At 38.7% G+C, this 16976-nt stretch overlaps 3 protein-coding genes across 8 annotated transcripts; 2 read left to right on the top strand and 1 right to left on the bottom strand.

Annotated features, from left to right (window-relative positions):
- Positions 1-370: 370 nt before the first annotated feature.
- LOC126608993 (probable inactive purple acid phosphatase 1) lies at positions 371-4531 on the bottom strand. Of its 3 annotated transcripts, XM_050277014.1 has the most exons (13): positions 4279-4524; positions 3646-3830; positions 3413-3504; positions 3201-3267; positions 2973-3095; positions 2656-2748; positions 2355-2484; positions 2167-2248; positions 1880-2012; positions 1558-1763; positions 1343-1468; positions 957-1266; positions 371-863 (listed from the first exon to the last, which is right to left on the bottom strand). In XM_050277014.1, the coding sequence occupies exons 2-13, from the start codon at positions 3823-3825 to the stop codon at positions 558-560; spliced, it is 1848 nt and encodes a 615-aa protein (XP_050132971.1). In that variant the 5' UTR covers positions 3826-3830; positions 4279-4524; the 3' UTR covers positions 371-557. The 3 variants fall into 3 exon arrangements, with proteins under 3 accessions (XP_050132971.1, XP_050132970.1, XP_050132969.1); XM_050277013.1 differs by having other exon boundaries at positions 371-1266; positions 3646-3833; positions 4279-4531; XM_050277012.1 differs by having other exon boundaries at positions 371-1266; positions 4279-4530.
- Positions 4532-6761: 2230 nt separating this feature from the next.
- LOC126607266 (probable inactive purple acid phosphatase 1) lies at positions 6762-16870 on the top strand. Of its 3 annotated transcripts, XM_050274798.1 has the most exons (13): positions 6762-6949; positions 13080-13266; positions 13417-13508; positions 13672-13738; positions 13825-13947; positions 14375-14467; positions 14612-14738; positions 15055-15136; positions 15320-15452; positions 15557-15762; positions 15849-15974; positions 16049-16358; positions 16444-16870. In XM_050274798.1, the coding sequence occupies exons 2-13, from the start codon at positions 13081-13083 to the stop codon at positions 16747-16749; spliced, it is 1851 nt and encodes a 616-aa protein (XP_050130755.1). In that variant the 5' UTR covers positions 6762-6949; position 13080; the 3' UTR covers positions 16750-16870. The 3 variants fall into 3 exon arrangements, with proteins under 3 accessions (XP_050130755.1, XP_050130754.1, XP_050130756.1); XM_050274797.1 differs by lacking the exon at positions 6762-6949 and having other exon boundaries at positions 12932-13266; XM_050274799.1 differs by lacking the exon at positions 6762-6949 and having other exon boundaries at positions 13119-13266; positions 13656-13738.
- On the top strand, positions 6946-10883 carry LOC126607267 (probable inactive purple acid phosphatase 1). Of its 2 annotated transcripts, none has more exons than XM_050274802.1 (12): positions 6946-7132; positions 7297-7382; positions 7553-7619; positions 7701-7823; positions 8254-8346; positions 8499-8625; positions 8938-9019; positions 9205-9337; positions 9442-9647; positions 9732-9857; positions 9934-10243; positions 10326-10883. In XM_050274802.1, exons 1-12 carry the CDS (start codon positions 6950-6952, stop codon positions 10629-10631), a joined length of 1842 nt encoding a protein of 613 aa, XP_050130759.1. In that variant the 5' UTR covers positions 6946-6949; the 3' UTR covers positions 10632-10883. The 2 variants fall into 2 exon arrangements, with proteins under 2 accessions (XP_050130759.1, XP_050130758.1); XM_050274801.1 differs by having other exon boundaries at positions 7291-7382.
- Positions 16871-16976: the final 106 nt, after the last annotated feature.

Genomic DNA, 16976 nt, shown 5'->3' with positions numbered 1-16976 from the left:
GTGTTTTGGGAACCAAAAAACATTTTCTCTAAAAGCGCTTTCAATCATTTTAAAAGTATATCCAAACGAATCCTTGTCTTTTGGCAAGCATTTTTTACAGTGCTTTTCATTTACCCCTATTTTTTTGGTAAATTTCATTACCGTTAGTGTCAGCTTCTCTCGTTAATGTGCTTATACAATGTTGTGCTCACAATAACCCGTCACAACTCACGGTCATGTAAGAGGCGACTACGAAAGAGTTGTATACAACCGTTGTATGCGACAACTTTCCCATATTATGTCGTTTCAATCTTTGGTCGCAGGACTTTTGCTACCGCTATAACCAACGTAGCTACGCGCACATCTACAATTTCTGAACCAATTTCAAGCCTTTGTTTTAATCGGTTGAAATTTTGGTATCATTTTCATATTTTTTTTCAGCAAAAATAAATAAAACAAAAATTACATACGAAGAAGTTGTCAATTTGTCATCAAACTGAAAGGAAGAAAGGAACAACAGCTTTCTTGTATACACGAGCACATGATCATTACTCTCAAACTCTCAAACTCAAACAACTTCAAGATGCCAGAGTTGTACTCGGGCAACTATCAACAGAGCAGGCCAAGATGTCCTTGTACTCCCTTGATATTCTGAACGAATCGTAGACCTTTCCGTCCCTGCTCTTCTTGTACTCGAACAATAGGTTCGAGCGATCAAACGCTGTAAGTTTGACAAACCCGTAATCATAGTCCTTGAAGATACTCCATTCCGTTTGAACGGGAGCAAAGGTTGCAAGACTCGCTCCTCCGCCACCAGCAACCACATGTATCGTGCCATTCAAGTTACCCTTGTAATTGTGCTTCTCCTTACTGGTGCAGATATTCTGCCAAAGGGAAATACAATGACGGTCCAATTTCGAATCAAAGATCAACATATAACAGTCACAGCCAAGTAATGTGTAGAGTTTTTGGCGTACCTGATAAATGGGGCAACTCCTTTCGTAGTTGTGCACATGGCCGTATACAGCGAGGTCAACTTTGTACTTCTGCCATAATTTCTGAAGGCTTTCCCTTCCCATTGGTTCCTCAAACGATCCTTCGGCGACATAAAAGCTTGCAGAAGAATAACCTAGCACCCGATGAGCCAGAAAGATCAGCCATGGTTGCTTTTGTCTATCGACTGATGCTAGGCACTCCTCAATGAACTTGTATTGCTCTGTTCCCTCTCTCCAATCATGTTCTGTGTCCGCAATGCAGAACCGGAACATGCCATAGTCAGTGGAATACCTGGAAAATTAACAATAAAATCGTTCAAGACTAGTTCTCGCCCTATGTAACAGGTTGGCTTCGAAGTGTTCCGTACCAGAACTTAGCCCTGTTTTCAGCAGGGACATAAAACATGGTCTGGGCCAAGACACCGCATTCCCCGCCTGAATCCATGTTCCCATAGAAGGATCCTGAGCCTGGCCAGTCACGCTCATGATTACCGCTGGACGAACAAATCTCAGATCAGCACATAAGATCAAGGGAAGAAAGTAAATTTTAAACAAACTGTGCAAGCGTATTGTAGCGACAAACCTTGCGATCATGTACGGAACAGCAGATGCTATCGGCTCAACCTGTGCTGTGAATTGATCCCACTGCGAAAGGTATCCATTTGCGTAACATATATCTCCAATGTGGAAAACGATATCAATTTTCTCTAAGTCTTGGATTAGCTGCTTAGTAGTGTTGAGAGAGCCACGCTGGTATTGGTTATATTCATTGGATCCATCAGCTTCATCCTACAAGGTATACCATTAGTCAAAGGACTTAAGAAACTGCGAGTAAGTTTGAGTTGATTATGTTAGAAATTAACGAAAACTACAACATTAAACCAAAACTTGAAGAGAGTCGAAACCTTTCCCATGTCACCGAAGATGACAACGCGTTGAACAGAATTTTGACCAGGATATGGAGATGCTCTGAACTTGTATTCTTGACTCAAAATATGGGAACCATTAGGCAATCTGTGTCCAACCTTGTAGGTGTACCTGCAAATTATCAAGAATCATGTACATGAACAGCGGACTCTTTAATCAATAGATTGAAAAAATGAATCTTAGAAGGCAGAAGACGTGCTAAAAATTTAAAATCGATATAAAATCAAGAGAGCAACAAAATATTTTAGAAGAAAATGTAGCATACACTGTGTTGGGCCACAATTCCTTCAGAAAAGCAGTGTGTATAAATCCAGGATCTCGCCACCCCACGGTCTTTGCCGGTGCACCTGTGTTTGTAGAACGTACATGGATAAGGCATAGTCAGGAGATGCACCCTCAACCATCCCCCCCAAGAGAGAGAGAGAGAGAGAGAGAGAGAGAGAGCAAACACACCACACATGGTGTTGCGGTCGAAGTTCAATGTCCCAGCTGGGGATTTCACACGGTCTTCTCCTTTTATACCCCACTCAACAAAAGGGGTTGCTTCCACGATGTCATATCCACTTGTCCATGTTACAGTCATCTAAATATCAAGTCAGACGGATTGTTTCCTTGAGAAATTGATGAACACAAGCTTGTTCACGAAGAAAAGCATTTCGATGGAAAAAATAGAAGTGAAAGTGTGGGGGAGACATCACTGCAACATAGTTTTCTGTACACCAAGTTAATATCTCCAAGAAGAAAGTGTACTTACTTCATTCCACAATTTTCCTTGCGCTAGGCGTGGATAAACTGGAGCCTTCGGATTTGCGAATGCAACTTTATTTGACACTGCCACCAGCTTCGGCTATTTTACAAAACAGGCAGGTAACAATTACACAGATTGAAGCAAGGGACAATTACATAGTTGGAAAAAATAGCAGTTTGTAGAATAACTATTATCTTACGAAATCTTCATAAACCAAAGGCCAAATGTTTATTTTATCCACTATTTAGAAAAATGAATGTAAGGGCAAAGTACGAAGGCGACAGATAGCAGCAACCATTGGTTCTCTAAAAAAAATAGCATACCTCTGATAAACCACCCGAGAATAGTGCAAAAGCGAAATCTGATCTCTGGTTAATCAACTGCAGTTTCAAGGAGCCTTTCCCGGTATCTTTGTACCTAGGACTAGTGTAGTTCGCATACTGGTACTGCAAAAAAGCAAAAAATTATATGAGATCAATTCTCTATATCTGGATCCACTTCAATGAAAAGCATGCTTGAAGGCCATGGAAAAGTAGCAGCACTATGCTAACCTTTATAGGTGCTGAACATAAAAATGGAGCAGAAGAGCTTTTAGTTTCCGCAGGGCAGGTCGAAGCACTGCAAATTCAAGCAAGTCCATCCAATGCTATCAATTCTATTCAGTATACGATAAAGAAATAAAGAGAAGCAAATTCGTCCGAGAAAAAAGCATGCTAGAGCTCCCAAAAGTTGGCTTGAGACAAACAAAGTTCCATTTACTGACCTGAAATTGGCAGGAGAAAACACTCCAATCCAGTCATCATTTGAAGGGTGTGGAGAACTGAACTCCAATGTCAACCATTCCACATATTGCCCCTAAATTATTGAGTTGGGGAAAAAGTTGCATCAATACCAAACACATACAAAATGCTCAAAAGTACGAGTTTGTCAACAAATAAGGACATCCTATTTCCGGGGCACGATTCATCGAAAAAAAAGGATGTTTTAGAAGTTAACCTGGAGCCCAAGAACTGCAGAGGAGGCCTTCACATAAGCATGGGAATGCAGGGAAGACACTGCCTTGTGAACAGCAATCTTTGACAAAGGCTGATCTCCATGAGACTCCACATCTTGAACTTGAAGAGTTGCAAGAAGAACCAAATGAACTGCCAAGCAGAAATATTTCAACCTTCTCATCCTGCCTACTACATTAGATAGAATCAATAAGACAAAAAACCCATGTACTAAATAATAAATTCACTAAACTTTTCTAACTTCACCAATTAATAACCAAATGGGTAGCTGGAAAACATCAAAACAAGCAAACGGGTATTAAATCCCATCAAAAATTACACAAACCCCATCTTCTAAATTCACCAAAACCAAAATGAAAATTCAAACTTTTCTAACTTTACCAATCGATAACTAAATGGGTAGCAGGAACACATCAAAACAAGCAAATGGGTATTAATCCCATAAAAAGTTACAGAAAACCATCATCTAAATCCACCAAACCAAATAAAAAAAATCCAAACTTTTCAACTTTACCAATCGAAAACCAAACGGGCGGCTGGAAAAAATCGAAACAAGCAAATGGGTATTGAAATTCCAGCAAGAAAAACCAGATGAAGTAGAATTTTCAGAACTGACCTTCAGTGAAAGGTTGGTGAAACTCAATCCTGAAGCTAAAGAAATGCCAGCGAATTGTGTTTGAACTTTGACGTGTGGTATGGTGAGGGTGGCTTTTTAAAGGTGGCCGCTTGCGAATATTTGGAGAGAAGATTCCGATTAATCCAGATTTTAATGGCAAGTCAACTTTCTTCCTTTATGAAAAAATCCTCCCTGGTTTTATATCCGTTATGGGCGCAGCCACTGGAAAACCGACTTCGAAACAAGCGGGTTTCCGGAATCCAGCAAGACTGAGACTTTGCTGTCTACCTTATGCATGAACGCCACGTGGGCAACACGAAATCGTACGGCTCATATTTGCGGCTACTTGAAACCGACGTCGTCTAGGAGGTAAATTACCTCCCGCGCTGCGATGGCCTTTCACAACTTAAAACACAAAAAAGCATCTTGGGTCGTTGGATTAAATCTTAGCCACGTGTCATCTGCTGTATTAGGATTTGGGCATGCTGAATCACGGCCTCGGCCTCGTGTAATAATATAATTGATTGCAAACTTAAAAAAAAAAATTTGACCAATGAAATTATTACACTTTATATATCGGGTCGTGTTCCAAGTAGACTGCAAAATTTTTCTCATATGAACGAGAAATTTTTTATTGTGGAGGAAATTTTTATTTTTTAAGTTGTTAATTTTCTAACACAAGTATCTCACCACTTGTATAGTGACACATGGTTCACCACTCGATGTGCTGGGCATACTGAGAAATCTCTTCCTATGAACGTGAAAAACCCTAATGCGTATAAACATTTGTATTGACGATTTGCATGTCCTTGGAGGAAAGCGTATCGAATTATTTTTGTGGATTAAACATTTTTATTAGAGTCAAGAATCGAACTCAAGACGTATCGTGTGGAATACGGACCTTGAAATTCGTCCCCAACTCTTGAATCACTCTGTGATGGTTACCTTTTGACTCATTATATACGTATTTATGTCATTAAATCATGCAACCAATGATGTATTTAAACAGAGGAAACACTACCACATTAGTAAATTTAATAAAACTAAGATATTGATTTAGGAATATTTATTTGTTAACTGTTTTGTTACGTATAGGTAGCAACACATGGATAGGTTTGAGATGCGCATTCAAAAAGAGTGATGGACTTGTTGAGCACCCCATACGTGGTAAACAAGGTTATCAATATAGAGATGGAAGAAGGCGTCACGGTTGAGGTTACCATTGCCGATATGTGAATGGGCAACAAGGGCTTCTTTACAGATTTCATTGTTGATTAACGTCTTGTTTAGAATTGCTTTTAAAATGACTGAAAGCGTTTTTTGTGAAAACACTTTTGACACCAATCATTAGTAAAATTGCAAGTGAATTATGGAAAGATATTTTATTGCTTCATGCAAAAAACACATGACTATAACTTCTTAAAAGCAATTCTAAACAAGCCCTAATATTTTTTTCCTAAAAATACTTTCAATCATTTTAAAATCAATTCTAAACAAGTCTTAATATGTTTTTTTATTATTTTATTGGTGATTAATTAGTGTGATTTATGCAACTAGTTGTTTTACTTTATCTTTAAAATGTACTCTTATCATTTGAATATTTGTAGTATTTAGTCTTGTGGTTCTTGCGTGTGTATGTTTATCAGCTCAATTATTATATAATATAAATTTTGTTCACTAATATAAAGTTTCAACACTAATATTAAATCACATCACAAATTTGAACAATATTAATATAATTTAAATTGACAAAATACAATGAAAGAAAAATATACGCACCAACAAACATTATCGATTGATGCTTGCAATAACTGCAATGTTTGAACGAAAAAATTTCGCCTCTACGTTTGTGCTAGCTCTTTGGTAGGGAAGACTGGAAGTCCAAAAATTAAACAAAGAAGTATAACTCTTGTACGCGTTAGTGGATGGTTATATAGACCCAAATATTATTTAACAAAAGATGCAACCCTTTGTCAAACAAAGAGTGCATTGGACTCATCCAACATTTAGCATCCCCTCCTGGACACAATAAAGAATAAATGGAGGAATGTGATTCTGTTTTTTGGCGTTTTAAATCACACAATGATGATTAAGAAAAGACAAAATGTTTTGTGAGTCTTCTTAACTCTTAAAAGAGATGACTGTTGTAGTTACATCACCAATTGATCATTTTTATTTATTTTTAAATCCATGTCATTCCATACTTACCATTTTCAAATTTAGCGTGATGCAGTACTAAAATATTAAATTTTATTTGAAAATTAAAATATCAGATAAATATTATAACAACATTCCGATGTTAATCCATTTGTGATTCTTTTTAAAATATAAATATAATAAAAAAATATGATAAGTGTAACATCGCTTCTCAAATAAAGCGGTCAATCAAAACTGGCATGGCAACAAAAAAATTAAAAGTCAAAAACCCGGCAAAAAAACGACAACTTCAAAATGCACAGCAGCTCTTTACTGAAACGCCCCTTGAAAAATGGGAGCAAAAGTCGAATCTTCCTTTTAAGATTCCCAAAGTTGTTAACGATTTGCAATCATTGAAAACTCAGAAACCCAAAAAAATCTTGTACTTCAGTTCGACTGCATCACTCAAAGTTTGCAGCTTTCTTCGTTTGTTCTCACAAAGTTTCTTCATTTTTCATGCTGCGTGGGAAATTGGATGAAAGAAATTAAACAAGTGAGGCTGTTGGCAATTCTGTTAGTTGTTGTTGCAACCCTTCAAGTTGAGAAGGCAAGCTCGCATGGAGATCACCCTCTTTCCAGAATTGCTATTCATAGAGCAACCTTTGCACTTGATGAGCCTGCTTACATTCAAGCCTCTCCTTCCGTTCTTGGATTAAGGGTAAGCATTTCACTAATTACTATTTAGACTCTTAATTCAAAGCCTAATTTGGTTTTGGTGGCCCCTTCTGGTCTAATCGCGGAGCGTTATTGACTTGCGATGCTGCCACAGTGTTCATCCTGTGGTTTGGGCTGATGGGTTGATTGTTGATGTTTTAGGGGCAGAACTCAGAGTGGGTGAAGTTGGAATTTGGTACCGAAAACCCGAAAATCGATGATTGGATTGGAGTGTTTTCTCCTGCTAATTTCAGGTATATAAACCTGTTCTTGCATTGCCCTTGTGCTTATATTTGAATTCAGTCGAACATTTAGACCTTTTTTTGAATGATTTCCTTCAAATGTTTTCCTTGCTTATTGTGTTCTGTGGTTAAATTTAATGCCTTTGGTCTGATTGGAAGTAATTCAAATTTACCCTTTTCAGTGCTTCCACCTGCCCTGAGGAGAATCCGAGAGTTTTTCCTCCATTTTTGTGTTCTGCGCCGATTAAGGTTCATCCAGCATACGTGATGAGTTTTTCTACACTTTATAAAGAGCTGCAGATATGAACCTTAAAATGTTTCGCTTTACAGTTTCAGTATGCGAATTACTCCACTCCCGACTACAAAGACACCGGAAAGGGGTTCTTGAAGCTTCAGCTCATCAACCAGAGATCAGAGTTCTCTTTCGCACTATTTTCTGGCGGTTTATTGAATGTATGATGACAACTGTCTTCGTTTTGTATTCTGCATATTCATGGGATAACTAGATTGTTATACATTGGCTTTGTTATACTATCTTTTGATTTTTGTTTCCCTTTTAAATTGAGCGAAGTACTTTCACATACAAATTGTGTTTCTGATAGCATCTTGATGAATTATGCAAACTCCATTTGTCAATAGCCCACAAAACTGCCCTGTGTTTTCTTCAAGTACTAGCTAATCAATCCCGTTGCATGCATTTAATCTAGCTGGAAAAAAGGTTTCTTTTGCAACTGTTTGACGAACTCTCCTGTCTCTGTGGTAGCTTTTTCATGTGTTTGTCCTTCACACATAGAAGACTGATCTGAGTACTGTGGTTTCCAAAACTGAACTCGTTGAATTAATGATGCTGCAATTTGTTGATTCTTTCTTTTCTGCTCAATAGCCAAGGGTGGTGGCGGTGTCAAATCATATAGCTTTCGCCAATCCAGATGCACCAGTTTACCCGCGCATAGCACAAGGAAAAGAATGGAATGAAGTAAGTTATAGTTTCCTACTCCCCGCCATATGCACCAGTTCAAATCCTCAAAGCAAACAGCATGCATATTTAAACAGGTGTTTTCAAAGAAATGTATATATTTAAGAAGATGGTTAATGAAGGTAATCCATATGGTTCTGTACTAAACTCAGATGACCGTAACATGGACAAGTGGATATGGGATCAATGACGCAGAACCTTTTGTTGAATGGGGTCCGAGAGGAGAAACTACGCGTTCCCCAGCTGTGACGCTAACTTTTGATCGTCGTAGCTTGTGTGGTGTGTAACTCTCTTGCGCCTTGTTTCTATTTTGAATTCACCCATACAAAAAGGGAGAAGAAAAGAGAAAACACGATCATCTAAAGTCGTTTTTATTAATGATAGATATCGGCATGGCTAATTTATAAAGTGAAGATAAAACCAGTATTCGTAACAGTAAAACCAGTTGTTAGTCTATAATCTTTGCTGCCGAACATGTATATTCATAGAATGTAGGAGCCTACAAAGACTCGAAGGTAAATTTTTGCATTGTTAAATCCTTCTTAAAACTTTTGTGGCTTTACAGTTTATCTTGTCAATGTACGTATGCAGGTGCACCAGCAAGAACAGTGGGATGGCGTGACCCTGGATTCATACATACTAGTTTTCTGAAGGAGTTGTGGCCAAGCAGACAGTATGTTAAAATTCTGTATATACAATTTTCTTGAACGAGGAGTGAGTTTTATAGTAACCTGTTAACTACACGAGTTTACGATACAACCATGAACTATTATTCAATGAGTACAATGTCATATATCACCAACAGCTGTTGGATTTTATGGCAAAACACCGGTTAAAATGAAGATCACTTTTATGCAGGTACACGTACAAGCTGGGGCATAGATTGTTTAATGGTACATACATTTGGAGTCAAACGTATCAGTTTAGAGCATCCCCTTATCCTGGTCAAAATTCTTTACAGCGTGTAGTCATTTTCGGTGACATGGGAAAGGTTCAAACTCACTTCAAAAATCTGTTCGTTTCGATGAAATTTTTGACCCCATAATGATTTTTGTTTCTTCTTATGGTACTACATCCTCATATTTTACCATGCAGGATGAAGCTGATGGTTCCAATGAATACAACAACTTCCAGCCAGGTTCGCTTAACACTACTAAGCAACTTATTCGTGACTTGAAAAACATCGATATAGTCTTCCACATTGGGGATATATGTTATGCAAATGGTTATCTTTCACAATGGGACCAATTTACTGCACAGGTTGAACCAATAGCATCAACTGTTCCTTACATGATTGCAAGGTTTGCACCATTGTTTAATTTCCCTACTTGCTTTGAACAATCTATCATCTTTATCTAATTTCGGTGATTTTTTTTTTCTTTCAGTGGAAACCATGAACGAGACTGGCCAGGAACGGGTTCTTTCTATGAGAACATGGATTCAGGAGGTGAATGCGGTGTGTTGGCTGAAAATATGTTCTATGTTCCCACAGAGAATAGAGCTAAGTTTTGGTATGCCAATATCGTGTCAGAAATCTGTCAATTTTGATTAGATCTTCATTTCTGAGAATGTTATTTCTTAATTCAGGTACAAGACGGACTACGGCATGTTTCGCTTCTGCATAGCAGACACGGAACATGACTGGAGAGAGGGCACAGAGCAGTACAAGTTCATTGAGCACTGCTTAGCATCAGTTGATAGGCAGAAGCAACCCTGGCTAATATTTCTCGCACATCGAGTTCTAGGATACTCTTCGGATGCCTCTTATGCGGTAGAAGGATCATTTGCAGAACCAATGGGGAGGGAGAGCCTCCAAAAACTCTGGCAAAAGTATAAGGTCGACATTGGCATCTATGGGCATGTCCATAACTACGAAAGAACCTGTCCCATATACCAGGTACATTTTCCCATTGCGTAAATAGGAAGTAAGTAGAATATTTTCAAGTTACAATAAAAAATTTCTGTTGTTTCGGCGACAGAATATTTGCACCAATGAAGAGAAACACCAGTACAAGGGCAGCTTGAATGGAACAATACATGTGGCTGCTGGTGGTGCAGGAGCAAGCCTGTCACCGTTTACTTCCCTCCAAACGAAATGGAGTGTTTTTAAAGACTTCGACCATGGATTCGTGAAGCTCACAGCATTCGATCACTCGAACCTTTTGTTCGAGTACAAGAAGAGCAGGGACGGGCAGGTTTATGACTCGTTCAGAATATCCAGAGATTATAGGGACATCTTGGCCTGCACCGTTGATAGCTGCCCTAGCACCACACTTGCCTCATGATCTGGAAAGTAAATATTTGTTACTATAGAGTGAAATAAACGGATCATTATCAGCTGTCACAAAATAGTGATCTTTTTATGTATATAAAAGTAAGAGATTATGATAGTTAATCAGGAATGTTAGTGACTAATTATGCTATTAGTATTAGGACGTGCTGTGAACGTTTCTGTGGTAGTTCAATGCACCTGCTATGTATTACCTAATTTTTTCATGTTTTCTAGATTTCCTTCAATATTTAAAACCTACAAGCCATCAGAATGACCAACTTCCCAGTTTGACTCTCAGCCTAGAACACTGCTCGGCTCCTCACATGTGAAGGAATTATTCTTCCTTATTTTCAGTGTAACGTGTATAGAAAAATATCTTGTTAAAACCAGTTGAAGTTTTCATACGTAAGCGAGGAAGAACGACTCCTTACATGTGACAACTATTAATATAGCCGTTGTGGATTCGCTATCATTGGTTTTCCTTAGACAACGTTACCAACCAACCATTTTTGAAGGAAGAGTAAAAATTGGATGTCCTTCCTTTTCTTTTTCTTTTCGATCAAGACGGACAGATTTCACCAAAAACCCTTTTCGCTTTTGGGTTTTGAAGATCAGAATTGACAAAAAAAGGAGGCTTTTTATTTGGATTTATAGATTCTGGCAGCAGCAACTGGGGCTTTTTATTTGAATCCACAACGGCTATATTTCAAATAACGTGGAGAAGCATAATTTGCACAAATAGTTTTCCAGAGAAAGGAAAGGTGTAGCAGATCAATCAGTTCATGATGGTGAGGAGCTGACTGAGTCTTCTGGGGAATTGGTTTCTGATTATGTTGTGGCAGAAAAAGCTGGGTTTCTTTTCTTTTCCATCAAAGACTAAAGAAAAGCAGATATCTTGGAGTTAAATCAAAAGGGCTTTCTTTAAAAGCACTTAAGTCTACAGAAAGCTGCTTATTGGCTCGGGCGGTGTTGTATTGGGAAAATGCCAGAGTGGAAGATGATGTGTATAGCTCATCATGTGCCGCACCTAGTATTTGGCAATGAGGCCATTTTTGGGGAGCAATGGCAGCCAAGTCAATGACGTGTGTGGTTAGAGAGTGAGGAAAAGTGGCGGTGGCGTCGGGGAAGGATGAGGAAGAGGAGATGCAGCAGCTCAACTAAACTGGTGGTTGACGGACCGTTTGATTCACAAGGTTTTACGCTGTTCTTATTAGTAATCTGTTATCTGTACTTCAAAAAAGTCATCATGCACTCTTTCCTGACGGAAAAATAAGAGGAGAAATGAATCTTTAATGACTACTGGTGCAATATATACTCTTAGTGCACGTAAAAGAGAAGTTGACAAGTTGAACGAGTTGTTGAAGCAGACTCAGAAGTTGGTCCAAAGTTTACATGAGGAGGCGGAGCGTTTTAAATTCCAGGGAACCGAGAAGCAGATCATTACCTCCTTCAATGTACGAGAATCTGAGAAATCGAACGGATGTGGCTCGTGTTGGAACCTTGTCACGGATCATAGATATGCCAATAAATCACCAATACTACCAACAAACAATGTGAACAACATAACCATAAACCTCAGCATAAAACCAGTCAAAACATACCTGCAGAACTCGAACTCGAAGAAGCCATAGCAGCTTCACCACCAGACAATCTTCTCCTCTTTAGCAAAACTAGAGAGCTCTTCGAACAATAGGTATTCAATACAAGATGAGCCGTATCTTTGCAAGAGCAGTGACTGTGGTTATATACAGCATTAATCCAACACATTCTCCTATTAGAATTAGTGTTGGACTCTAAAACAAAAACCATTTTACACTATGAGTGTACAAGATCAATCCGAGAAGGATCCAAAACCTTTTCCCAAAGTAACACTAAAAACACTCATAATCCTACAAGAAATAGGATTTACACAAATACTTTATCAAGACTTTTCCATTCAAAATTCATCCAATATAACAGCTAATCCACAATCATGTTTTTATACTCATATTCTAACAGCTCGATGATCGGACGGAGGAGGACGATGTCGAAGCAATGAGAAAAATTGACGCAGAACTCCTGGCTGAAACTAGAGATTTTGGAACAGAACACTCACTAGGAAATTAACATCACTCCTCAAAATATAGTTGTAGTATCAAAAATATGTTTGTTCAGTGCGAATCAAAAGCTCGGAGAACGTAGTGAAAAAAAAAAACAAAAAAAAAACCCGGCAAAAAACGACAACTTCAAAATGCACAGCAGCTGTTGACTGAAATGCCCTTTGAAAAAATGGGAGCAAAGGTCGAATCTTCCTTAAGATTCCCAAAGTGGTTAGGTATTTGCAATCATTGGGAACTCAGGAACTCAGAAACCCATAAAATCTTGTACTTCAGTTCAACAGCACCAGCATCACTCAAAGTTGGCAACTTTGTTCCTTTGTTCCTACAAGATTCTTCATTTTTCATACCGTGGGGGAAATTGGGATGAAAGAAATGAAACAAGTGAGGCTGTTGGCAATTCTGTTGGTGGTTGTTGTTGCAACCCTTCAAGTTGAGAAGGCAAGCTCGCATGGAGATCACCCCCTTTCCAGAATTGCTATTCATAGAGCAACCTTTGCACTTGATGAGCATGCTTACATTCAAGCCTCTCCTTCTGTTCTTGGATTAAGGGTGAGCATTTCACTAATTGCTATTTACAGACTCTTAATTCAAAGCCTAATTTGGTTTTGGTGACCCCTTCTGGTCTGATCATTGACTTGTGATGCTGCCACAGTGTTCGTCCTGTGGTTTGGACTGATGGGTTGATTGTTGATGTTTTAGGGGCAAAACACAGAGTGGGTGAAGTTGGAATTTGGTACCGAAAACCCGAAAATCGATGATTGGATTGGAGTGTTTTCTCCTGCTAATTTCAGGTATATAAACCTGTTCTTGCATTGCCATTGTGCTTAAATTTGAATTCAATCAAACATTTAGACCTTTTTTTGAATGATGTCCTTCAAATGTTTTCCTTTCTTATTGTATTCCATGGTCAAATTTAATGCCTTTGGTCTGATTGGAAGCAATTCAACTTTTCAGTGCTTCCACCTGCCCTGAGGAGAATCCGAGAGTTTATCCTCCGTTTTTGTGTTCTGCGCCGATTAAGGTTCATCCAGCATACTATGTGATGATTTTTTCTACCTTGTTTACAAAGAGCTGCAGATATGAACCTTAAATTGTTTCACTTTACAGTTTCAGTATGCGAATTACTCCACTCCCGACTACAAAGACACCGGAAAAGGGTTCTTGAAGCTTCAGCTGATCAACCAGAGATCGGACTTCTCTTTCGCACTATTTTCTGGCGGTTTATTGAATGTATGCTGAAAACTGTCTTTGCTTCTGCATATTCATGGGATAAGTAGGCTGTTATACATTGGCTTTTGTTGTACCATCTTTTGATTTTTGTTTTCCTCTTAAATTGAGCGTTTTGGTACTTTCGCATACAAATTGTGTTTCTAATAGCAGCTTAGTGAATTATGCGAACTCCATTTGTCAATAATCTACAAAAACTGCCTTGTGTTTTCTTAAAGTACTAGCTGGTCAGTCCTGTTGGATACATATAATCTAGCTGGAAAAGGTTTCTTTCGCAACTGTTTGACGAATTCTCCTGTCTCTATGGTCGCTTTTTCATGTCTTCGTCTTTCACACATGGAAGACTAATCTGAGTACTGTGGTTTCTGAAACTGAACCCGTTATATAAATGATGCAGCAATTGTCTGATTCTTTCTTTTCTGCTCAATAGCCAAAGGTGGTGGCGGTGTCAAATCATGTAGCTTTCGCTAATCCAGATGCACCAGTTTACCCTCGCATAGCACAAGGAAAAGAATGGAATGAAGTAAGTTATAGTCTCCGCCCTAGTTCAAATCCTCAGAGCACACAGCATGCATTTTTAAAGAGTCGTTTTCAAAGAAACATATACATGTATATATTATATTTAAGAAAACGGTTAATGATCCATATGGTTCTGTACTAAACTCAGATGACTGTAACATGGACAAGTGGATATGGGATCAATGACGCAGAACCTTTTGTTGAATGGGGTCCGAGAGGAGAAACTACGCGTTCCCCTGCTGTGACGCTAACTTTTGATCGTCGTAGCTTGTGTGGTGTGTAACTCTCTTGCACCTTGTTTCTATTTTGAGTTCACCCATACAAAAAGGGAGAAGAAAAGAGAAAACACGATAATCTAAAGTCGTTTTAGTAACGATAGATTCTTGACATTGCTAATTTATAAGGTGAAGATTATACCAGTATTTGTAACAGTAAAACCAGTTGTTAGTCTATCATCTTTGCTGTCGAACATGTATCAATATTCATAGAAAGTAGGAGCCTACAAAGACTTGAAGGTAAATTTTTGCATTGTTAAATCCTTCTTAAAATTTTTGTGGCTTTACAGTTTATCTTGTCAATGTACATGTGCAGGTGCACCAGCAAGAACAGTGGGATGGCGTGACCCTGGATTCATACATACTAGTTTTCTGAAGGAGTTGTGGCCAAACAGACAGTATGTTAAAATCTGTATATTCAATTTTCTTGAACGAGGAGTGAGTTTTATAGTAACCTGTTGACTACACGAGTTTACGATACAACCATGAACTATTCAATGAGTACAATGTCAAAAATTTCACAATCAGCTGTTGGATTTTATGGCAAATCACCAGTTAAAATGAAGCTCACTTTTATGCAGGTACACGTACAAGCTGGGGCATAGATTGTTTAATGGTACATACATTTGGAGTCGAACGTATCAGTTTAGAGCATCCCCTTATCCTGGTCAAAATTCTTTACAGCGCGTAGTCATTTTTGGTGACATGGGAAAGGTTCGGACTTGCTTCAAAAATCTATCCGTTTCACTGAATTTTTCTACGCCAAAATGATTTTTTCTTCTTCTTATGGTACTAAATCCTCATATCTTACCATGCAGGATGAAGCTGATGGTTCCAATGAATACAACAATTTCCAGCCAGGTTCGCTTAACACTACTAAGCAGCTTATTCGTGACTTGAAAAACATCGATATAGTCTTCCACATTGGGGATATATGTTACGCGAATGGTTATCTTTCTCAATGGGACCAATTTACTGCACAGGTCGAACCAATAGCATCAACTGTTCCTTACATGATTGCAAGGTTTGCACCATTGTTTAATTTCCTTACTTGCTTTGAACAAGATATCATCTTTATCCAATTTCGGTGATTTTTATTTTTGCTTTCAGTGGAAACCATGAACGAGACTGGCCAGGAGCAGGTTCTTTCTATCGGAAAATGGATTCAGGAGGCGAATGTGGTGTGTTGGCTGAAAATATGTTCTATGTTCCCACAGAGAACAGAGCTAAGTTCTGGTACGCGAATATCGTGTCAGAAATCCTCAATTTTGATTGGTCTTCATTTATGAGGATGTTATTTCTTAATTCAGGTACAAAACTGACTACGGCATGTTTCGCTTCTGCATAGCAGACACGGAACATGACTGGAGAGAGGGCACGGAGCAGTACAAGTTCATCGGGCACTGCTTAGCATCAGTCGATAGGCAGAAGCAACCCTGGCTAATATTTCTTGCACATCGAGTTCTGGGATACTCTTCAGATTTCTATTACGCGAAAGAAGGATCGTTTGCAGAACCAATGGGGAGGGAGAGCCTCCAAAAACTCTGGCAAAAGTATAAGGTCGACATTGGCATCTACGGCCATGTCCATAACTACGAAAGAACCTGTCCCATATACCAGGTACATTTTCCCATTGCATAAGTAGGAAGTAAGTTAGAATTTTTTTAAGTTACAATAAAAAATTTCTTGCGTGTTTGCGCAACAGAATATTTGCACCGATGAAGAGAAACGCCATTACAAGGGCAGCTTGAATGGAACAATACATGTGGTTGCTGGTGGTGCAGGAGCAAGGCTGTCAACGTTTACCGCCATCCAAACGAAATGGAGTGTTTTCAAAGACTACGACCATGGATTCGTGAAGCTCACAGCATTCGATCACTCGAACCTTTTGTTCGAGTACAAGAAGAGCAGGGACGGGCAGGTTTATGACTCGTTCAGAATATCCAGAGATTACAGGGACATCTTGGCCTGCACTGCTGATAGCTGCCCTAGCACCACACTTGCCTCATGATCTGGAAAGTAAATATTTGTTACTACAGAGTGAAATAAACGGATCATTACTCTTCCCATGTATATAAAATTGGATTAATCAGGAATATTAGTGACTATTTATGCTAATTAACCTTTTTAAATTCCCTGTCCAATTAGGACGTGCTGTGAACGTTTCTGCGGTAGTTCAATGCACCTGCTATATATTACCTAATTTTTTCATATTTTCCGGATTTCCTTCAATATTTG

Source organism: Malus sylvestris, chromosome 16 (assembly GCF_916048215.2).
Source record: "Malus sylvestris chromosome 16, drMalSylv7.2, whole genome shotgun sequence".
In the NCBI taxonomy this organism is placed as follows: domain Eukaryota; kingdom Viridiplantae; phylum Streptophyta; class Magnoliopsida; order Rosales; family Rosaceae; genus Malus; species Malus sylvestris.
The sequence above is the reverse complement of the archived record's forward strand: the minus strand, read 5'-3'. Positions and strand labels throughout refer to the sequence as shown.

Coding starts and splice junctions, on each gene's coding strand:
- LOC126607266 (XM_050274798.1), top strand. CDS start 13,081: ATGAAAGAAATGAAACAAGTGAGGCTGTTGGCAATTCTGTTGGTGGTT. Junction 14,468..14,611: donor AAGGAAAAGAATGGAATGAA/GTAAGTTATAGT, acceptor TACTAAACTCAG/ATGACTGTAACATGGACAAG. Junction 16,359..16,443: donor GAACCTGTCCCATATACCAG/GTACATTTTCCC, acceptor TTTGCGCAACAG/AATATTTGCACCGATGAAGA.
- LOC126607267 (XM_050274801.1), top strand. CDS start 6,950: ATGAAAGAAATTAAACAAGTGAGGCTGTTGGCAATTCTGTTAGTTGTT. Junction 7,133..7,290: donor CTTCCGTTCTTGGATTAAGG/GTAAGCATTTCA, acceptor TTGATGTTTTAG/GGGCAGAACTCAGAGTGGGT. Junction 8,347..8,498: donor AAGGAAAAGAATGGAATGAA/GTAAGTTATAGT, acceptor TACTAAACTCAG/ATGACCGTAACATGGACAAG.
- LOC126608993 (XM_050277013.1), bottom strand. CDS start 3,825: ATGAGAAGGTTGAAATATTTCTGCTTGGCAGTTCATTTGGTTCTTCTT. Junction 2,485..2,655: donor AAGGAAAATTGTGGAATGAA/GTAAGTACACTT, acceptor CTTGATATTTAG/ATGACTGTAACATGGACAAG. Junction 1,267..1,342: donor GAAAACAGGGCTAAGTTCTG/GTACGGAACACT, acceptor TTAATTTTCCAG/GTATTCCACTGACTATGGCA.